General features: G+C 28.5%; 3 protein-coding genes across 3 annotated transcripts; all 3 read left to right on the top strand.

Moving 5' to 3' along the window:
* Window positions 1-3,749: 3,749 nt before the first annotated feature.
* Window positions 3,750-3,971, top strand: Phum_PHUM602680 (uncharacterized protein; the record flags this gene model as incomplete). Its single annotated transcript, XM_002432811.1, has 1 exon — window positions 3,750-3,971. One exon carries the CDS (start codon window positions 3,750-3,752, stop codon window positions 3,969-3,971), a length of 222 nt encoding a protein of 73 aa, XP_002432856.1.
* A 4,486-nt stretch (window positions 3,972-8,457) lies between these two features.
* On the top strand, window positions 8,458-14,503 carry Phum_PHUM602670 (formin 1,2/cappuccino, putative; the record flags this gene model as incomplete). The annotated part of the gene is made up of 11 exons (XM_002432810.1): window positions 8,458-8,527; window positions 8,624-8,799; window positions 8,889-9,054; window positions 9,658-9,738; window positions 10,521-10,729; window positions 10,844-12,143; window positions 12,830-12,926; window positions 12,999-13,299; window positions 13,396-14,075; window positions 14,161-14,301; window positions 14,389-14,503. 11 exons carry the CDS (start codon window positions 8,458-8,460, stop codon window positions 14,501-14,503), a joined length of 3,336 nt encoding a protein of 1,111 aa, XP_002432855.1.
* A 1,462-nt stretch (window positions 14,504-15,965) lies between these two features.
* Phum_PHUM602660 (cAMP-dependent protein kinase catalytic subunit, putative) lies at window positions 15,966-18,069 on the top strand (the record flags this gene model as incomplete). The annotated part of the gene is made up of 7 exons (XM_002432809.1): window positions 15,966-16,031; window positions 16,143-16,342; window positions 16,439-16,665; window positions 16,789-17,121; window positions 17,211-17,326; window positions 17,445-17,552; window positions 17,809-18,069. The coding sequence occupies 7 exons, from the start codon at window positions 15,966-15,968 to the stop codon at window positions 18,067-18,069; spliced, it is 1,311 nt and encodes a 436-aa protein (XP_002432854.1).
* Window positions 18,070-22,080: the final 4,011 nt, after the last annotated feature.

Raw genomic sequence — 22,080 nt, 5'->3', positions numbered from 1 at the left:
TTTTTCATTTACCTTATCGAATCACAGGTCGTAGTCGTCGTCGTCGTCGGTTTGTTTACAACCAACATTTTTTTTTTTCTTTCCACTCCTACGCACATCTCATAAACAACACAAGTGGTTTTTAAATTATGACGTCATCACAAACAATCGTCGTCGGACATTTTGTAATTTTTTGTTTCCTTTCCTCATTTTGTCAAAACAAACGACCTGAAAACATTTTTTTTTTTTTTTTTTTTAAATTTATTCCAGTTAAATCACCACTAATAATAATGATGATAATAATAATGATAATAATAATAATGATAATAATAATAATAATAATAATAATAATAATAATAATAAACAATAACGCAACAAAAGGGAAATTTTGTAAATCCCGTCGGGATAATGCAATTCAATTAATTTCCGGTTTTTTCATTTCATTTCATTTCTTTTACGCACGCACGCACATTTACGCACGTCCATGCGTAAAAATTTTTTTTTTAATGGGGTAAAAAAAAAAAAAAAAAAAAAATGAAAAAAATTTTAACGAACGAAAAATTGACATTAATCGACCGCTCCTTAACACAATCATTGTATCCCGCCCCTCCCCTCCCTCCTTCCCCCCGTTAAATAAATTTAATTGTTTGATTAATAACAACAACAACAACAACAACAACAAACGCTTCGTATACATCATCGATTTCATACATAAAAAAATTTTTTTTTTTTTTTTTTCAATCAATCAATCAATCAAATTTTTTTTTAAATCTCTCTCTCTCTCTCTCTATTTCAAATTTTTTTTTTCAAAACATTCCAACCGAAACGGAAACAAAAGAGTGTCAGAGAGAGAGATGGAAAATAAATTTCAGGTATAAATTGACACCTTTATATTCGAGACAACTTCCTGTGTAATCTTTTTTTTTTTTTTTTTTTTTTTTTTTCGAAACAAGTGCATTCGCCCACATTTTTTTTTTTTTATTATATTCCATAACTTCCTCTAATTATACTTGTGTGTTCAAATTGTGTTTCACGTGTGGGTTCGTTTGTTGTTTGTTATTATTATTATTATTATTATTATTATTATTTATTAACAACAACAACAACAACGGAAGTTCATTTTCCCCGCCCTTTTTCCCTTCCCTCCGCACCCCCCCAACCCCAACCCCTTTGTTCTTTCGGAATAATAATAATAACAATAACTCATTGAAAAATAATAATAATAATAATAATAATAATAATAATAATAATAATAATAATAATAATAATAATTTTTTTTCCTTTAACATATTGTTTGTCGTTCATCAACATAACAATTATTATTATTATTATTATTATTATTATTATTGCAATTGTTGTTTTGTTTCTTGTTTTATTTTTTTTAATTAATATATAAATATGTTATTACGTAACTTTTAAATAATAATAATAATAATAATAATAATAATAATAATATCTCAGCTTCTTCGGTTAAGGTTTTGTTTTGTTTTCTTTTTTTCGTCTGCTACCAGTTTGCTGCTTTATTATTATTATTATTATTGTGTTGATCTTAAGCATAAATTAAAACTGATTTAAAATTAAAATTTTACTCACAAGTTGGCAAAGATTTTTTTTTTTTTTTCGTTCCCGACGGTAGAGACCAGTACCTGAACGTTTAGGTACCCGAACGTTTAGGTACCCGAACGTTCGAGTGGATAGTTAGAACGTTTCGAACGGCTAAAAACAAAGGAAAAATTTAAATTAAAAACTTAAAAATTTTGTATTGTTTCACACGACGGCAGCATTTTTTAAATATTTTTTTTTTTCTTTTTCATTTTCCCCAACCGTTTCCGGTTTCTCACGAGCGTGAATGTTTTCAGGTTTGCACACGTTTTCTCTTTTTGTGTGTTTTCTTTATTCAATTCGAATTGAATTAATTACGTGTGCGAATTAACGATGCAAATTTTTTCTATTTTTCTATTTTCATTGTCACCATTTTCCAACGCATGCGTTTTTCCGTTTTTCCGTTTTCCCGTTTTCTTTGTTTTCGTTACATTTATTGTAACCTGAGTTAAACGAATCATCCTTTGCCGATGATGACGTTTACGCCATTAAAATGGGAGGCAAAATAACAAACATATCGTAATGTTTTTTTTTTTTTATGTTGACTCGTGCAACACATGAACACGCGTTTTTTCAATCAAGTAGTACAAAAGTTTCATTTTACGTTTGATCTTTTTGACCCGTTAAAGATATATCACGACGACGACGACGACGACGACGACGATGGATTTAAAAACATTTACTTGATAATTTTTTTTTTTTTTTTTTTAATTTTAACGGTTATTATAATTTTTTTTTATTATTTTATTTCTTTCACGAATAAGTCGAAAAACTCGTTCGTTCGCGTTGTTATTATAGTGTGAAACCGTTATGAAAAAAAAAATGTTTTTTTTTTTTTTTTTTTTTTTTTTTTTCATCATCATCATCATCATCATCATCGTCGTCGTCGTCGTCGTCGTCGTTGATTTAATTATGTGATAATAATAATAATAATAATAATAATAATATTAATACGCGAAATGATTCGGTAGTTAGTGTTTAATTTGTAAAAAGCCGTCGTATAACAGCATTATCATCAACATCATCATCATTATTATTATTATTATTATTATTACTTAATTATTTGTTATTTCTAACGTAAAAAAAAAAAAAAACGCGTCGCAGTTTTTTTTTTTTTTTCTTATAAAATTAACAAGAACGCAGGTGAATTATTATTATTATTATTTTTTTTTAATTTCACACGCATCTGTTCGTTTACTTAATAATAATAATAATAATAATGGTAATAATAATGATGATTTTTTAAAGTCACTTTGATTTAAAAACAAACAAAAACAAACAACAAACAAAACGCCTAACAAAATTTTTAGTTATGCAAACCGCGCAACGTTAAAATTTTGAAGTTGCATATTTGAAAATAAAAAAAAAAAAAAAAAATTTAAGTGAAAATATTTATCATCATTATCATTATCATTATTATTATTTTGTTGTAAATCGTCGTGACGTCAATAAAATTAATTATTTAATTATTATTACACACGTGGACACGTCCTTTCGAAAATTAAATCCCTTCTTCCTATTAATTTTTTCTTTTTAAAAAAGCAAAACCTTAAAAACCGATAAACCTTTTTTTGGGGGGAGGGGGAGGGAATTCGTTTTATGCTTTTTACCTTTAATTAATTCCTACATGTTTTTTTTTTTTGCTTACCTGAAAATTTTAACCTCGTTTTGGTATTTTTTTCGGTTACGAAACCACCAACCCTCTTATTATACGTGTAGGCAGATGTTTTTTTGGAACGCATGTCGGTTGTTGTTTGTTGTTGTTGTTCTGTTTAGGGTTTATTCCATTCGTTTTTTACATTCCTACTCCCTGTCCTTTTACTAACTTTACAATCGTCGTCGAAACTGCAAAAAAAAAAAAAAATGAAAAACATCAACTGAAAAATCAAACCCTTATAATAAAATTTCTTTCTGGAAAAACAATCGAACATAAAAGAAACAATTTCCAAAAAGAAAAAAACTCAATTTTTCGAAATCGAATGGCTAAACGTTTTTTTCCCCATTTTAAAATAATATTATTATTATTATTATCGTTTTGTAATTGTTTTCTCGACCGGCACGATTTTTATTAGTTTGCAGACAAATTTTTTTTTTTTTTTTGTAGTGCCAGTTTATTATTTTTTAATTCGTCTGGTTGTTGTTGTTGTTGTGTTTCAGGTCCGGCAACTATGATATCAACGTCTCAAAATAGTCACCTTCGTAGGTATTCGTCTGTGAGCGAAGTACCCGTTGAAAATAACGTTTTGAGAAAGGTTGCAAGTTTAACGTTGGAAAAAAACACGATAGAAAATAAAATCAACAAACCGAAATTCGTACCTGAAAAATTAGATTTTCAACTTTACGAAAAATTCGAAGGTAAGGACGTGAAATGCGTGGGTGTAAAATTTTAAAACGAACAAAAACCGATAAACGTGTCAGAAGATAAATGATTCGCACAAACCATTTTTTTTTTTTTTTTAAATCGAACCGCAAACGTCGTTTTATTATTATCATTATTAATCACGGTTGTTTTTTTTTTTTTTTTTTTTCGTAACCGACCGTCGTTTTAAGTAGTGGTAAAAAATTAATATTCACAAATGTTCGATTTGACCCCCTTCAAAAAGACCCCCCGTTGCTCCCATTTATTTCCATCGAATGCGTGTGTGTGCGTGTAAAATTATATTTGGAACGGAGGTTGCCTTATCGTTTTCGTTGCCATAATCAAAACGTTCGCAATGAGACGACGAATTTAAAAAAAAAAAAATTCATTTCGCCCCCTCTACTGCCCCCCCCCACTCCCGACGTTTCACAATACCGTTTGATACCTCCCCAAAAAAAAAAAAAAAAATTATAAACGTTACCCAATCGATCGTTTTTATCGAATTCGAATGGAAATCATCTCGCGTATTTTTTTCTTAACAATTTTTGTCGCAAATTAATTTTTTATTTGTCTCCCCACACCTCCCCTCAGGTCAGAGGACATAACAATTTTCCCTAATTTTATTCTCTCTCTCTCTCTCTCTCTCGCATAAAATTTTTCATTGATAAACACCGACTGACCACCGATTTGTTTATTATTACGTCACGGATAATTTCAATTATTTATTTATTACCTTTTCTTTCTCTCTCCTTCTCCTCATCTCTTTCTATCTCCATCTCTTTCTCATGAATCGGAAAATGTCCGTGTAATGTGATTTAACATCCTCGAGTTGACACAATTCGAAAAAACAACACACAACAAACAATGGAATCGATAATTTTATCCATTCTTCGACACCGTAGAAAACTCTAAAAAAAAATTAATAAAATTAAAATTTTTTTAAAGAATATTCAAAAAAAAAAAAAAAATAAGGTTCGTAAGGTACTTTTTGAACGTACCTGAAAATTCGTGAACACAAGTTTCCCACTGTTTTCATATCATCATTAGTATCAAGCATATCAATTAAACATTAACATTATTTAGTGTTTTCCGTTTTGTTCTCGTTTTTATGTTTTATTTATTTATTCGCATAATTGTTTTCGTTTGTTTGTTTGTTTGTTTGTTTGTTCGTTTTTTTGTCGTCTGAAAAAAAAGTAATAATAATGACGTTAAAGTGAATACAATTTTAATTAAAAAAAAAAAATAGGGGAGGGGGATAAATTCAGGTATTCGCGTAAAATTTCGTATTACGAAAAAATTAATTTTTTTTTTTTTCATCCGTTTGTTGTTGTTGTTTGTTTTTAATAACAAAATTTAACTTGTCCGTCGGATCGGAATCAATAATAATAATAATCAATCGATTTTTAAATTAACACGACAAACAAGTTATTATCATTATTATTATTACGGTTTTTTTTTTGCAAATGAATCGATTTTGACAACGAAAACGACAAACGAAAAAAAAAAAAAAAATTGATTTGCATAAAATTTTCGCGTTTGGATTTTTCTGTTTTTTGTTTAAGAAACAAACGCAAACGCGAAACGTTTGTTGTATTTGCATGTTTGTTCAATGTGATCGAAACCGAAACGAAAATCTTTTTTTTTTTTCGAAATTTATAAAATTTTAAAAGAGTTAATTACGACAAACTCATTGTGTCGAAATGTATTCATTTCCGGTTTGTCGATTATTTTTACAAAACGTTCGAGATTGATCGTTTTAAATTACAAAATTTTCCGAATGGGAAAAGCGAAATTTAAATAAATTTTCCAGTCTGATTTCACAATCGTGTGAAATGTGACGTATCGTTAAAATCCGAACAGGTTTTTTTTTTTTTTTTTCACGTTCGAAACGAAAATAATAATAATAATAATAAACGAGAAGGACTTGGATGACCTTTTGGTAACATCGCTCACCTTTGACTTTACTAAGAACAAGACAAAGACGAGACCCATAACCATTTTTCTTCTTCTTCTTCTTCTGTCGACCTGAGAACACATTCCCGATCCTGGTTACTCCACTGATGTTGTTATCACCGGAGTTTAGGAATAAGAGATGGGAAGACTCGGGAAGACTCATTAGAATTGATGTGGTACTATTTGATATTGTATCAATCAAGCATTTTATTCCTTAGGGATGAGATATGAGAAACCTGGAATGAATAATTACGATAAATACAAGACGAATCGTCGTGAATAATAATAATAATAATAATAATAATAATAACGGAAAAATATATATATCAGGAAAGAAACGAAATGCGTTTGTTAAAAATTTTTTTTTTTTTTAGATTTCAGGTACGAAACAACAACAACAACAAAATCGAAAAAAGAACTTATACCTGCAAATTTATACGATTCAAAGCATTTTGTAAGGCGCGGAAAGTAACCGAGTTCTCTCTCTCTCTCTTTCACTCTCTCTCTCTTTCAATCTCTCCTTCTTTTTCTTTCTTTCTTTCTCTCTCTCTTTATTTTTTTCCACAATACCTTTGATCATTTGAATTACACAATAGAAATTTTCATTCTTTTTTTTTTTTATTTGCTTCGACGGCCTTGACTACGTAAAAAAATTAATAATAATAATAATAATGGTAATGATAATGATAATGATAATAATTTGACAGTTGTAACTCAGGAAAAGAAAAAGAAAAAAAAAAAATTCTGTAGGTTTCCGAATCGCCCACAATAAAATTTTTTTGTAAAAATCGTACGTCGAAGGCCGATCGACCCAATGAGTACTTTTAATTTTTTTTTTTTTTTTTTTTTTTTTCTTATTCTAAATCTTTCATTTAACTTTCGTCAGGTTCTCTCTCTCTCTCTCTCTCTTTTTCCCTTACCCACGTTTTTCTTATTACACGTTCCCTACACAAAAACTATTTTTGTTGTTGTTGTTGTCGTCATCGTTATTGTCGTTATTATTTTCGTTAATCGTGCGATCGTTTTGATAATGATAATAAATAACGTAAAAAGAATTATGGCGCGAATAACTGGTTCGGTTTACGAACATAAAATATTTACATAACATATTTATTAATGACCCATAAGTCGTACTTGTGTGTCGTTCGTGGCGGCAGCAGGAAATCTATGTAGGAGATGTAAACGTTTCGCGATCTAGCGTGTGTGTGTTTAAAAACTCGTTAACCGAAAAATAAAATAATAATAATAATAATAATAATAATAATAATAATAATAAGTGTCGAGTGTTAAGTGAAAAAAAAAAAAAAATTTTAAATCGATTTTTATTACCGGTTTCTTTTTTCTTCTGCCACGGAAAAAATTATTTTCTAATGACGGACGGTATTGATAAATGTTTTTTTTTTTTTTTTTTTTTTTTAATTACCACGCGCGTTCGTCGCTACCAAGTCAAAAAAGTAATAATAATAATGATAATAATAATAATGATAATTACTCTCGGTAATAAAATACGAGATTTTAAACGGCTCTCGGAGGAAAATTTTGTTTTTATAGAAAATTCGGCTATATCGTAACGCGTGTGTGGTATTTGTGCGTACGAGTGAAAACGCACGCGTTTTTTCCCGTTTTTCCCGCTAATCATCTCCCACGATCGATACGATATATCGTTCTTCCTGTTTGTGCTAAATCAATCCCGTGACGTGAACCGTGTAAATGTTGAATTTTTCGCAATGATAATAATAACTATTTTTAATTTTCTATTGGTTCTGAAATGTGTGTGCGTGTGTGCGTGCGTGCGTGCCCGTTTGTCATTGGTCTTTGGTTACTCATTTTATGATAATTTTTATACGAAACAATAATTCAAACCTTGAAAAACCTTTTCTCTCTCTCTCTATCTCTTTCTGACGCGTAGGAGTCGTTCCCATATCTAAAAACAAAAAAAAAAAAAAAAAATATAACATTAAAATCTGTCGTCGTGATTCATATTGATAATAATAATAATAATAATAATAATAATATCATTTCCAGTTTTAATTTCCCTCATGTAATTCCATCATCATCATCATCATTATTATTATTATTATCATTACTTATTTTTTTTATTAATTATGTAACTTTTTTTTTTTATAAAAGCGACGAATGACGACGGTTGGTGGCAAAATTGTGTGAGCGGAAAAAAAAAAAATTTTTTTTTATTTTTTTGTTGTTCTTTTCAAGTAGATACGTCGACGCCATGTCAAAAATAAATAATAATAATAATAAAATTTATAGTAAATCGAAGTTACACAATCGTCATTATTATTATTATTATTATTATTTTAACGATGCATTATTATTATTATTTTTTTTTTAACTTGTAAATAATATTATAAACGTATAAAATGATTTTCGTATGAAAAAAAAAAAAAAAACTGATTAACGTACATATAATAATAATAATAATAATAATAATAATAATAATAATAATAATAATAATAATATACGTGAAATTTTTCGTGTTTTTTTGTGGTAAATTATTATTATTATCATCATCATCGTTGTCTTTGTTGTTGTTATTTATTAATCAAATGTGGTATCATAATAAATATTTTGATTTGGGTAAAGAAGACATCGTTAAAATATATGATGTTAATCACGGTGAGATAAAAGAGAAACCGTTTTCGTTTTTTTTTTTTTCATGTTCTAGAACATTCGGTAGGCACGCAAATAATAATTTTAACTTTTTGTTTTCAGGTCAACAGCTCGTCAATTGGTACGTGTCTTCTTTTCCCGAAGATCATTATCTAAGAATGATACTCGCACCGCAAGATCTCAAAATTTTAGTCACACAATTTTGCACGCACATGTTGGCCGCGGGTGTACTACGTCAGATACCCGACAAAGATGCACCCATCGCAACTATTTTCAGGGTAACGACGAAACCATTTTCCTTTCCAATCGATTATTATTATTATTATTATTATTAATGATAATTATTTACTTATTTAATTACCTTCAGCCTGATCTCATGTATTTTTGGGCGCACACCGAAATACCGGCAGCATCTCCGCCAACTCCGAGACGTTTATCAACCGGTATGTGGTCATCATTTTCATCCGGAAATGACGTGACGACGACGACGACGACGACGCCTAGTAGACCGGGAGCACGTTACACAGAAGCTGGTAAATCCAATTTATTATTATTATTATTATCACGACTTTCTCTCTCTCTGTCTTCATCATTGAAATACCTGAAATAATATGTCAATCGTTATCAAAATTGATTTTATTCATAATAATAATAATAATAATAATCATTTTGTGCGTTCCCTTGGCCCAATTATTATTATTATTACCTAACATCCATTTGTTTCTTTTCTTTTATTCATTCTTTTAATTAAAAATTTCGGCACCAAATATAGAAATAAATAATAATAATAATAATAATAATAATAATAAATTGGTGTCGATAATGGTGTATTCATTTCAATGATAAAAATCTACTATACGTACAGAGGGGTAATAAAAATCCTGTGTCCGCCACTGAGTAATTCATTTGTTTACGTGCGATTCTTCTTATTCATCTTCTCGTCTCATCTCGCCTCGTCTTGTTACTCTTATCAGGGAAGCTGTAAAATTTATAGATAATGTATCAAAAAGATGGTCTGTTTTTTTTTTTTTTTTTTTTTTTATACCATTTAATGAATTCGAACAACAGCAATTCTACCATTTTTTATTATTATTATTATTATTATTGTTTTTCTTTTTTTTTTTTTTCAATTGTAGAATCGCCGTTCGAAAAAGAAAATCAAATAACGGCTTCGACAGGAAGCGTTGATAAAGCGATTAGAAAAATCGAAACGGAAGGTATTTTATTTCTGTCGTATGCTGTAGGAAAACAAAAAAAAAAAAAACAAATGCTTTCTGCTAGATTTGTCTTTTTTGCATTTTGCATAGTTTTTTTTTTTAATTTTAACGGTTTTTCCAATTTCAAATACTTTATGATAATTCTGTGGGGGGGGGGAAATAATAATAATAATAATAAATTTTACCGCTCAAAGGTAAAACTAATTACAATTCAATCAATCAATCAATCAATCAGTCACCGAATTATTAAAAAAAAAAACAACAAGAAATCAATTTTGCCGCCATTTTGTTTTTTTTTTTTCTAAATTAGAGCATGAATTATTTTTTTTGTTTTTTTAACACGATTTATTTTGTACATTTACATTATTATTATTATTATTTTAACGCGTGCACGATAAATAATAATAATAATGATAAAATACATTTAAATCGATTTAAATGATTAATTATTTATAAAGTTTTTTTTTTTTTTTTTTTTTTGTTTCGATTAATCAAAATTTATGCTTTATCTAAAAACTATTTTTTTTTTTTTTTCGAAAATAAAAAATTTTAATTTAATAATGAATCATAATTTCCGGGAGGATTATTAATGGCGCCAACATTTTGTTTTGTTTTTTTTTTTTTTTTACTTTTCCAGTTAATTTTTTTTTTTTTTTTTGGAATGTAATTTAGAGTGGTACGCCTGTAAGTGTAGTGGTAGCAGTAGTAGTAGTAGTGGTAGTAGTAGTACTAGTAGTAACGTTTTTAATTTTTTTTTTGGGTATATATATATATATTTTCAGAATTTCAACAAGTCGTCATAGGTTTGAAAAAAGAACATAAGGAAAACATAACGAGATTAACAAGGGGTCAAGAGGTTAAATTATTTAAAATGAGAGGAGAACATGCACACACTTTACACGAGTATGAGAAAAAAATTCTAGAGTTGGAGGAAACCGTCGAAAGGTTGACGCAAGAATTAGAAAAGCAAAAAACATTAGCCGATATACAGGTTTGATAAAACACAAACAAACAACAAACAACAAACAACAAACAACAATAACGACAAAGTTATGTTTATCGTGGTTTATTGAATTTATCATCTATTGATTTCTTTTTGTTTCAGTCGCTAACAAATAATACAATTAAAGATTTTGGTTCGCCAACAAATGAACTCATTTCATCGCCGACATTAATTAATGAAAAATTATCTAATGTGCAAAAGAATACGTTCCCTCGTGATAATGACATTAATTCAAATGATAAAAAACAAAATAATGATTTCACAAATCGACCTAGTCCGAATAGTGCCCTTGATAGTGCAAAGTCAATACCTTCTAGTCATGTAAATGAATGCTTTAATAAAAAAGAAGAACTGTTAAAAAAGAAAAAATTAAATGGAAATATAAATAACGTGGAAAACACAAATGATGGTGTAATCTGCTTAGAAAGTGGTGATGATGATGACACGAAAAACGGTGTTAATAAAGAATGCGGCGGCAAGGAAATAAATGGTTTTCATAATCAAAAACCAACTTCAAATGGAAAGTTGGACGTTAGTCCTAAAAAGGAAGAATATTTGTCATCGCAACATTTCATAGATGAACAAGAAGTGGGGGTGTCGGAAAAACTCATATCTGCAGATTCGATAATGGTGAAGTCTGAATCAATTGTACAAAACGCTCAAAAGTCGCCGCCGCAACTTTCTAAGACACCATCATCACCACCACCACCACCACCGTCTGATAATTTATCAAATGGAAAATGTTCGTCTGAAATGAAAAAAATTCCAGGTTCTTTAGAATCCTCATCCTCACCGTCATCCCCTAAAGAATCATCGAAAATTTCATCTACGATATCGACAGTAGATACGAAGTCTTTTACAGATGTTTCAAACTCCACGCCTATACCTTCCCGTCAGCCTAATTTAGAAGGACCGCCTCCTCCTCCTCCTCCTCCACTACCTGAATTAGGAGTATCACTACCACCACCGCCACCTCCTCCACCATTACCTAATTTAGGAGAATCGCCACCTCCTCCTCCTCCGTTACCTATTTCAGGAGCGCCACCACCACCTCCTCCTCCTCCTCCGTTACCTATTTCAGGAGCGCCACCACCACCTCCTCCTCCTCCTTCACTATTTAATGCAGGAGCACCACCACCACCACCACCTCCTCCTCCTTCACTATCAGGAGGACCACCGCCTCCGCCTCCTCTACCGTCAGGTTTTACAGATTCTTCAATGTCTTCAACTCCTTTATCAAATTCTTTAGACACGGGGTCAACATTTGTACCGCCGCCGCCGCCACCAATAATGTCATCAAGTGGACCCGCTCCACCTCCTCCTCCTCCACCCGGTGGTGGTGGTGGTGCTCCTCTTCCATTTCCTGCTCCTCCCATAGGTGGTTGGAACGCCCAAAGAGCAGGTGAGCAATTATTTAAAACTTTTTTTTAATGTGAATGTGCCAACATTTACTCTCCAACATTTCATGCGCAAGTTTTTTTTGTTATATTAAAATAAACGAAAGTGCCATCATCAGATTTTTTTGTTTAGATTGAATTTATAAGCCGTAGACTTGTTTTGTAACGTATAAAATATATGTGTGAAACACCTTAATGATGATTTTTTTTTTTTTTTTTATGTGTAGTTTTACATAAAATTAAATTTAAAAAAAAAAACTTGCATCTTAAATCTTAGTAATTCTGATGAGCACTTTCTGTATGGCAAAAGCATTTCCTGTTTTCCTCTCTCGACATTATCAAAATAATCATTTATTATTATTATTATTATTATTATTCTTGTGTGTAAACTTTTAAATCTTAAAAAAAATTTCCTGTATTTATTTTCTTTTGGTAGAGGTGTCTGGTGGTTGTGGGTTCCAATATCCAGGTAAGAGATGAAATCGCATGCTTTATCAAGTTATTACAAAACGTTGCGTAAGTATTGCACACGCACATATATATATTTTTTCTTTCTTTTTCTATTTCTCTCTTCTATTATGATGATTTTCCTTGCAAAAAAAAACTAAGCATCGGTTAAATACTGTTTATATACTTTCATGTAAACTCTACAATTATTAAAATTCACGCTTCCATCATATTTTTGTTTCAGTATTGAGAAAAAAACCTGTAAATCCTGCCGTTCCCATGAAACCGTTATACTGGTCCAGAATAGTAGTGCCTGTTCACAGACAAGTCAAAGAATTACAGTAAGCGAATTCATTTACAATATCCGATTTGATTTTATTCCATTTTTTACGTGGCATGTTTTTAATCTTCAGTTCTCCCGAGGGCACGCCTCTCGAACCTTTATGGGAAAAATTAGAAGAAGCCAAAATCGAAGATTATTCGGAATTCAACGAATTGTTTTCGAGGCAAGTCGTCACGAAGAAGCCGACGAAGAAAAAAACTCAGGATAATTCGAAACAGGAACCGGCTAAAATTCTCGATAGTAAAAGATCTCAAAACGTCGGCATTTTATCATCGAGCCTTCACATTGATTTTTCCGAAATAGAAAATGCCATTTATCATTTCGACACGTCCGTTGTTAGTTTGGAAGCGTTGCAACACATATACGAAGTGGTAAGTTAAATAAACTCAACTTATCTTATATATATATATATATATATATAAAAAAATGCATCTTCTCACTTTTTGAATTTTTTGTCTTCGAATCAGAGAGCAACGGAAGAAGAATTGTCAAAAATAAAAGAACACGTTCGATTAAATCCGGAAATCCCGCTCGACAAACCCGAACATTTCCTACTGGAATTATCGGAAATTCCAAATTTTGCCGAACGAATCGCATGTTTCATGTTTCAATCCGAATACGAGGACAACATAAATGCACTCGACAGCAAATTGAACAATTTAAAATCAACGTGTCAAATGCTGTTGAGTTCGGAAAGCGTCAAATCCGTCATGTCCATAATACTTGCGTTGGGAAATTACATGAACGGTGGAAATTTAACGAGGGGTCAAGCCGACGGTTTCGGCATCGAAATATTACCCAAGTTAAAAGACGTCAGGAGCAAAGACAGTTCGTTCACCCTGTTACATTTCATCGTGAGAACTTACATGAAAAAATTAGATGATCCTTTGAATTTGGATTTGGCTCTTCCCGTTCCCGAACCCGGCGACATCAATCGAGCGTCCGTTGTTAATTTTGACGAAATCAAAACTGATTTGCAGAAACTGGAAAAAGAATTAAAAGTTTGTCAAAATAAAACGGAAAAAGTCATAAACGCATCCACGGATGACAACCTTCAACCCTTTAAAAATAAAATGGAAACTTTTTTATCCGGAGCACAAAAACAAATATCGGGAGAATTTGAAAATTTAGAAGAATGTAAAATCAAGTGAGTTTTCCTATAAATAATAATAATAATAATAATAATAATTTGACTGCTATAAATATTAAAATTCATTCAAATTTTCACGCAGATTTAAAGCGACAATGAATTTTTACCAATTTAAGTCGAAGACTGATGATGAAGTCAAAGAATTTTTTTCAATATGGGCGCCATTTTCAAATGATTTTAAAGATATTTGGAAAAAAGAACAACAGAGACTCATCAAAGAAAAGTAAAATAATAAAATTCGTTTACAATGATTTTAATAATAATAATAATGATAATGATAATAATAATGATCTTAATGATTTTATTACAGAATGAAAGAATTTAAAAAGAAACAAGATGTTCGAAAACAAGAAATCAAACCCGTTAAAGCAGGAGGATTAAAAGATAAAATGAAACAAAGATTATCCCAGGGGAAACACAGTTAACACAGATTTTTTGCGTTTTCTTGTTGTTGTTGTTGTTGTTCCTGTTACGTCATTATTATTATTATTATTATTATTGAAATTTATCAAGTACAAAAAAATGTTTGTTTTTTTTTTTTGCTCCGTCGTCATCGAAACTAAAAATGTATTTATTAAAACGACTAAAAATTAAAAATAAATTAATTAATAATTAAAATATATATAAAAAATTTCGGCCTGCTGCTGTTGTTGTTTTTCTTTTTTTTTTTTAAATAAATATTAATTTAAATAATAATATTAATTATTGTAAATAATATTTTTTGTTTGTTTGTTTGTTTGTTTGCTCTTTGATTTCATCGCAACAACTTGTAGCAAATTAAAAAATTAAAAATTATATTTTTTCATTTTAAAAAATTTATTTTTTTAAATAGAAACCCCCCAATTTTTTTGTGCCCTCCTCGTTTCCGGTTTTATTACTCTATGAAATAAAGTATGAAAATAAAGTAAATGCAATGTTACTTTGTAAACACAAAATAAAAAAAAAATAAAAACAAACAATTGTCAATATACATATAAAAAAAAAAAAAAAATTAGCCAGTAAAAAAAAAAAAAATATATATACATAAATGTGTAAATAATTATCGTTTGAATTTAGTTAAATAAAAAAAATAAATAAAGTTTATGAATATTATTGTTTTTAAATAATAATAATAATAAAGATCGTCAAGATTAATTGTCCACAATGTTTACATCAGCAGGATTTAGTCATTTAGAACAGGTTTGACATTCATTGACTTATATAATTTTATACTACTAAATGTAAATGAAAAAATATTTAAATTCTCACCTGATAAATCCATGATTGATCGATTGATCGACGATCGATCGATTGATTTCAATATTAACCATTTCCTACATGTATTCATAATTTTTATTTCGATTTTAATCGATTCGTTGAAAAAAAAAGGAACCTAAAAATCAAAATTTATAAAGTTTTTAAAGAGTAAACAAAAAAAAAAAAAAACTTTTAATAAAGATTTAATTGAAATAATAATAATAATAATGATTTAACTCACCTTAAAAGTTTTTCTCGTGTTCTTATTATTATTATTATTATTATTATTATTATTGATATCGTTATAAATTATACAAATTTTTGTATTGTTTACTTTTCCAACTTTCCCCAAAAGTTATACAAACATCTTTAAAATTTTTCAAGTGGTAAATTTTCAATTTCTGAAAAAAAAAAAAAAAAAACTTTTTATTTTTTTAAATCCCGTATAAACATTTAGATTTAAATTACTATTAGTCAGATTGAAACGATTCGAAATAATAATAATAATAATAATAATAATAATAATAATAATAATAATAATAGTAAAAAATAATGTAATTGAATTATTATTAATAAAAATGTATAAATTTCTAAGAAAAAATTTATGAGACGTTATGAATTTAAACGTGACGTCATTTTTAATATATCTGTATGACAAAAAGCATAACTTGTAAATCTAAGGAGTGGATAATTTTCAATTGCGACATTTTGTGCAATGTCAGCCTAAATTGATGTCTCTTTTTTTTTTTTTAAAACCGAACAAATTACAAAATTTGACGTAACAATTTGCTTCTTAAGTAAAAAATAAAATCTAAAATAATTTTCCAGTCGAATCCTGGCACAAAATTAAAAGTAAGAAAATTACAATCGTTAAAACTATGCAAATCGGAAGAACTGTTGAAACACTACGAATTGGGAAACATAATCGGACAGGGATGTTTTGGCGTTGTTCACGAAGCCGTTAAAAAACAAGACAACAAACCGTGGGCAATTAAAATAATGAATAAATCTAAAGCCGGACAAAGCAGGTGAGAGACACTTTGAAAAAGCATATTAAAATGTGCGTGTGCGTGTGTGTAAAAACAGCAAAAAAAAAAAACAAAAAAAACAAAAACGTTTCATAGGTTACAACAGTTGCAAAGAGAAATAAACATATTAAAAAGTGTTCATCACGATCACGTGATACATTTAGAACAATTATTCGAAACGCCGAATAAATATTTTTTAGTTATGGAAAAATGTCACGGTGAATTATACGATTTATTTATTAAAGAAAAACATTTGACCGAAAACGAAACGAGAATAATCGTAAGGAGATTGGCGGATGCTGTTGCGTACCTACACAAAAGTGGTAAGAAATAACCCGCGCACCCCCCTAATTAATTACTGTTAAAGTTTTTAATTAATTACCAAAGTTTTCAACTTGATGTAAGATCAATGAATTCCATTTAATGATGATAACCTTTCGTTTCAGACATTGTTCACAGAGATATAAAGTTAGAAAATATTTTAATCGGTACAAATCCAAACGATCCGAATGACCATTTGTACATCAAATTGACAGATTTTGGATTGTCGGCAGTTAAAGGAAACGGAGTGGAAAACATGTTGAACGATTGTTGCGGGTCCCTTCAATATATGGCACCTGAAATAATAGAAAACAGACCGTATAGTCAACAGTGTGACGTTTGGAGTATAGGAGTTTTAGATTATTTACTATTATGTGGTCTTTGGCCCTTTTATTCAGAGAATCAATGCGAACAAGAATTATGTACACTCATATTAACCGAAAATCCAGATTTCACAGGTTATTTTATTCTTATTATGTGTTGTGTACTTACTGAGTTAGTTTTATTAATAATAGTTATGGATAAAGTTTCTTGTGTGCTTCATCAGGTTGGGAATGGCAAAATATAAGCAAATCCGCAATTAATCTCTTAGAAAAAATGTTAGTTAAAAATCCAGCGTTTCGAATAACGGCCGCTGAAATATTAAATCATCCATGGATAAAGGCATGATTAATATATATTTAAATAAATTATCAATAATAAATAATAGAAATCGTTTATAAAACGATTGTAATGTAAAAAAACAAAAAAAATAATTAAATTAATAATTATATACCGTTAGGGAGAAAAAAGTACGGTTGAACAAACGGAAACTCCGAACATTCTAGAACTTATGAAAATGTGGAATACGGAATCCAAAAGAGCAACTGTTAATTCATTATCGGATCCAGTCAGCGACTAATAAAAGAAAAATTTTTTATTTTAAAATTTACTATATATATATATATTCAAAGTGTAGTTTTTTTTTCTTTTTGTACTTATTTAAATTAAAATAAAATAAATAAATAATTTAAAAGTATTAAAAAAATATATAACAATGCAATTATGATTAACGTAGTATCGAAAAATCGTTTTCATGTAATGGCGGAAATGAGACAATAAAAAAATTCAAATTAAATGAAAAGGTCACACCTTATTTAGAATAGCATTTCATGAGTTTTGCATTTCATCATTCTGTCGGCATTTTGTTTTTTCTCTCTTCAGTAAAAAACATTAATAATTTAAAAAATGATAATATGATTTTACAAACATGTTTGAATCCAATAATTTTGATTTGTAAAAAAAACTTTTGGAAAAAAATCACACGAGAACGTTACTCATCCTCTTTCCCAATCCTAATTACCTCAACTACGTCACGTCTCGGCGTTCTTTGCAAAGCGCTGCCAGGTGTAAAAAATTGTAACTAAAATTTTATACAAACTTGTGCAATCGATTTTTTTTTAACATTATGCATTTTTTATAATTAGGTTTTTAAGTTTTAAAAAAAGAAAAATAAAAAAGAAAAAATTATAAAATTTAAAAATTATTTAAATAAGTTATTAATTTATTTATATTTTTGTATTAAATACTTCGGCAAATAAATATTAAATCGTAATTTTTTTTTTCAATTTTATTACGTAATTACTCGGTAAGTCAATTGAACTTCCTTTTAAAATCAAACAAAAGCATCACAATTTATTTATTTATTTATTCATTTTTTTTTTTTTTTTGATTTAAATATTATTATTATTATTTTTATTATTTAAATAAAAAAATATTCATCTTAATAATAATATCAAATAATTATTCCAATTTCAAATGTTTTCTTTTTTTTAAATCCTGCTTTGTTTACACATCAATGAATATGCATAAGATGTATCCAACACACGTAATGTTTTTTTTTTTTTTTTTTTTTACGATTCATTATTAATTTTTATTATTTAAAAATTATTTTTGATTTTAATTTTTAAAAGTAACTACATAATTACAATATTTATATTGTAATATGTTGTAATGATTCGTTAAACGTATGTCAAAAAAGGTCAAAAATTCAATGAAATTATTATTATTATTATTTTTAATAACGATAAAAGTTAATAATTTTATTTTGGGGGAAATGGGGCTCGGGGGAAAAGGAAAAACCAAAAGAAATTGCATAATTTGACGCAATTAATTATTCTACGTGTTTAACATCTCGTGTAAAAAAAAAAAAAAAAAAAAAAATTATTATTGTGTTTTACTAATAGGGTAAAAGAAATTTTAATGAAACTAACTGACTAACTACGTAATGACGTAAGTAAGTTATTAATCGATAAGAATTGTTCTCATTGGTCGAAATCTGTGATGACGTCAATAAAATTTTTAAAAAAATTCTGGAACCGGTTTGTCGGCAAACGATATAATCGTTATTCAAACGAATATATATATACAAATTTATTAATTCTTGAATCTTTTTAAATTCATTTGTTTTTCGTTTTTTTATTATTCTAAATCCCCAAATAACGATTTTCTTTTATTTTATTTTCTGTCGAATAATTAAAACAAATCGAATCTAAATAGCAACAATAATTATTATTAAAATTTAACGACGGCGACGACAACACACACACACACAGACGGCGTCACGTGATCAAATTTATTTCCTTTGTTTTATTATTATTATCGGTCGAATAATATTTTTTATTTTTCATTTTTTTTTTTTTTTTTTGGAAATTCGTTTCTAAAAGTTTTTATACGAAATAATGTAATCGAATGTTCTAGAAACAATTTTATTTACTTAAAAAAAAAAAAATGATAATAATAATTCCCTTCCCTTCCATTATTTTTATAACAAGTTTACCTATTGGCAATTTATTATTAAAAAAACACACGTCCATGATAATAAAATGATGATGACGTCATTAATAATAAAACGTCATCATCGATAAAACTCGTATTGTGTTGATAACTTTATACCGATACATTAAAAAAAAAAATTAAAATTTTCATCCCAATCGAAATCATCTCGAAATGTTGTGCAATTAAACACACGCACACGCATAATTATCATTATCATTATTATTATTATTATTATTATCGTCATCATCGACGTTTTCTTTTTTCATTTGTTTATTATCCTGAACTTCGACATTCATTTCCCTGCCAATTTTTTTTTCTTTATCCTCCTCCTTCCCCTCCCTCTCCTCCTCCTCCCACGAACTTTTTCATTCCATTCCAAACCCCCACGTTAATGATGATAATAATAATCATCATCAAAATTTCACGTGCGTGCGTGCGTGCGTGTAATAATCATTTTCACTCTAGAAAAAAAAAATTTTCCTCCCCCGGATTTCGAAATCCGGAAAAAAGAAGGAAAATGTCATTTGTGCGCGTGTGCGCACGAGGGGGAGGTGTGGAAAGGGTTGCGTGGGAGGAGTGGGGGACGGGGAAAAGGGGGGGGGAAACGCCAAGGATTTTCCACGCGGCGCAATACGTACAACAAACTCTCACCTCGTTTGTTTCGTTATCAAAATTCTTTTTGATAATCAATTAAAATATTTTTTAAAAAAAAATTACATTTTATTTATTTATTTATTTATTTACTCATTTATTTAATTTTTTTGTTTCATTTTATTTTATTTTATTAAAAAAGTAAAAAGAAAAAAAATTTGAACTACACACACGAACACACACACACACACGCATTCATTCGCACATACAAAACAAACACACAAAAAGATTTTTTTCTCTCTCTCTGTCTGTCTGTCTGTTTGTTTGTTTGTTTCTTTCTTTCACAAATCATTCGCACAAAAATTTTTTATTTTAATTTTTTTTTTATATATTTAAAACGCTTGCTTTTCATTTATCATTATTATTATTATTATTAATATTATCATTATCAATTAATTTTTTTTTTTTTACCATAGAACAATTTCAGAAGTGTTAACCGAACCGAGGCTTGGTTGTTTCTTTTTTTTTTTTTTCTCCTCTTAATTTAAAAATTTTACAAAATAAAAAATTACAGAAATAATAATAATAATAATAAAATTTGTTTTTGGCAAATTGTCTGTGATAATCCACCCCCCCACCCCTTTTTACCCTTGAACGTGAGTCGTTTGAGATCCTAAAACAAAAAATTTTCCTTTTCTTAATCATCTGACATGTTTTCCTTTTCCTCTCACTCTCTCTCTCCCCCTTTTTCCCCCTCATCCCGTTTGCGGTTGCATCCAGTCTCTCACTCTAACGCGTTATACAAAACATAATAATAATAATATTAATAATAATATTAAAATTAAAATTAAAAAAAAAACAAACAAAAAAAATAATAAATTTTTTTTTGAAAATGTACTTTTGAATGTATTACAAATTTAATTAAAATTATTTATACATTGTATACTCATGTGTGAAAATCAAATTAAATAAATTATTATTATCATCATCATTCTTTTTTTTTTTTTTTTAAATTTTTTTTATTGGTTCACTAGGTTCCCAATATGGCTTTGCATTGTTGTAAACAAACTTTTTGCAAAAAAAAACAAAACGTTTAATAATAATAATAATAAAATTAAAAAAAAAACAAAAATAAACACAAATCTTCTATTTTGAAACAATTTTTTTTCCATTTCACGTCGTCCCCCCCTCCCTACCTTCCTGCACATCTTTTCCTTCTTCTTCCTTCCTACTTTCTATTCCTTCCCCCACTTTTACAATTCTATTTTGCCATTATAATAAGAAAATAATAATAATAATAATAATAAAAACATTAATCAATCATTTTTCTTTTTCTTTTTCCTTTGTGAAAATTTGTCAAGTCGTAAGAAATAAAAAGGGATAAATTCGACCAACTCTCTCGTTAAAGAGCATCTATCCATCTATCTATCTATCCATCTATCCATCCATCTATCTATCTATCCATCTCTCTTTCTCTTATCCCGTCTATTTAAATTTAACATACACAATTGCAATGCCATGGGTGAACCTCACATCATTTTGTTATCATTAATTAAAAACACAAAAAAAAAAAAAAAAAAAAAAAAAAAAAAAACAAAAATATAGTCTTAAGGTAAAAATTGTTACAACGGCTTCGGTAATAATAATAATAATAATAATAATAATAGACAGAAAAAAAAAAAAAATTAATAAAACTAGAAAAAAAAAAAAAAAAAAAAACCCCCATTGTACAGTTAACCATTGTCAAAATGAATTACCCCCCATGAATTTTTTTTTTTTTTTTAAATCCCCCTTTTTCGGGTTGGTTTATTCATTATTATTATTATTATTATTATTATTATTATTCCTTCTAATAAAATACCATAAATTTTTTTTAAATTTATTTATTACAGCCTACTAATCAAAACGTGTAATTCATCCATCTTACATTGACAAAACTCCTGATAGAGTTCTATGTTTTTTTTTTTTTTTTCCTTTTTCCTTTTTTTTCTTTTAATGTTTTGAACTTG

Source organism: Pediculus humanus, genomic scaffold (assembly GCF_000006295.1).
Source record: "Pediculus humanus corporis 1103172108318 genomic scaffold, whole genome shotgun sequence".
Lineage (NCBI taxonomy): Eukaryota > Metazoa > Arthropoda > Insecta > Psocodea > Pediculidae > Pediculus > Pediculus humanus.
This window is presented reverse-complemented; position numbering and strand designations above follow the sequence as displayed.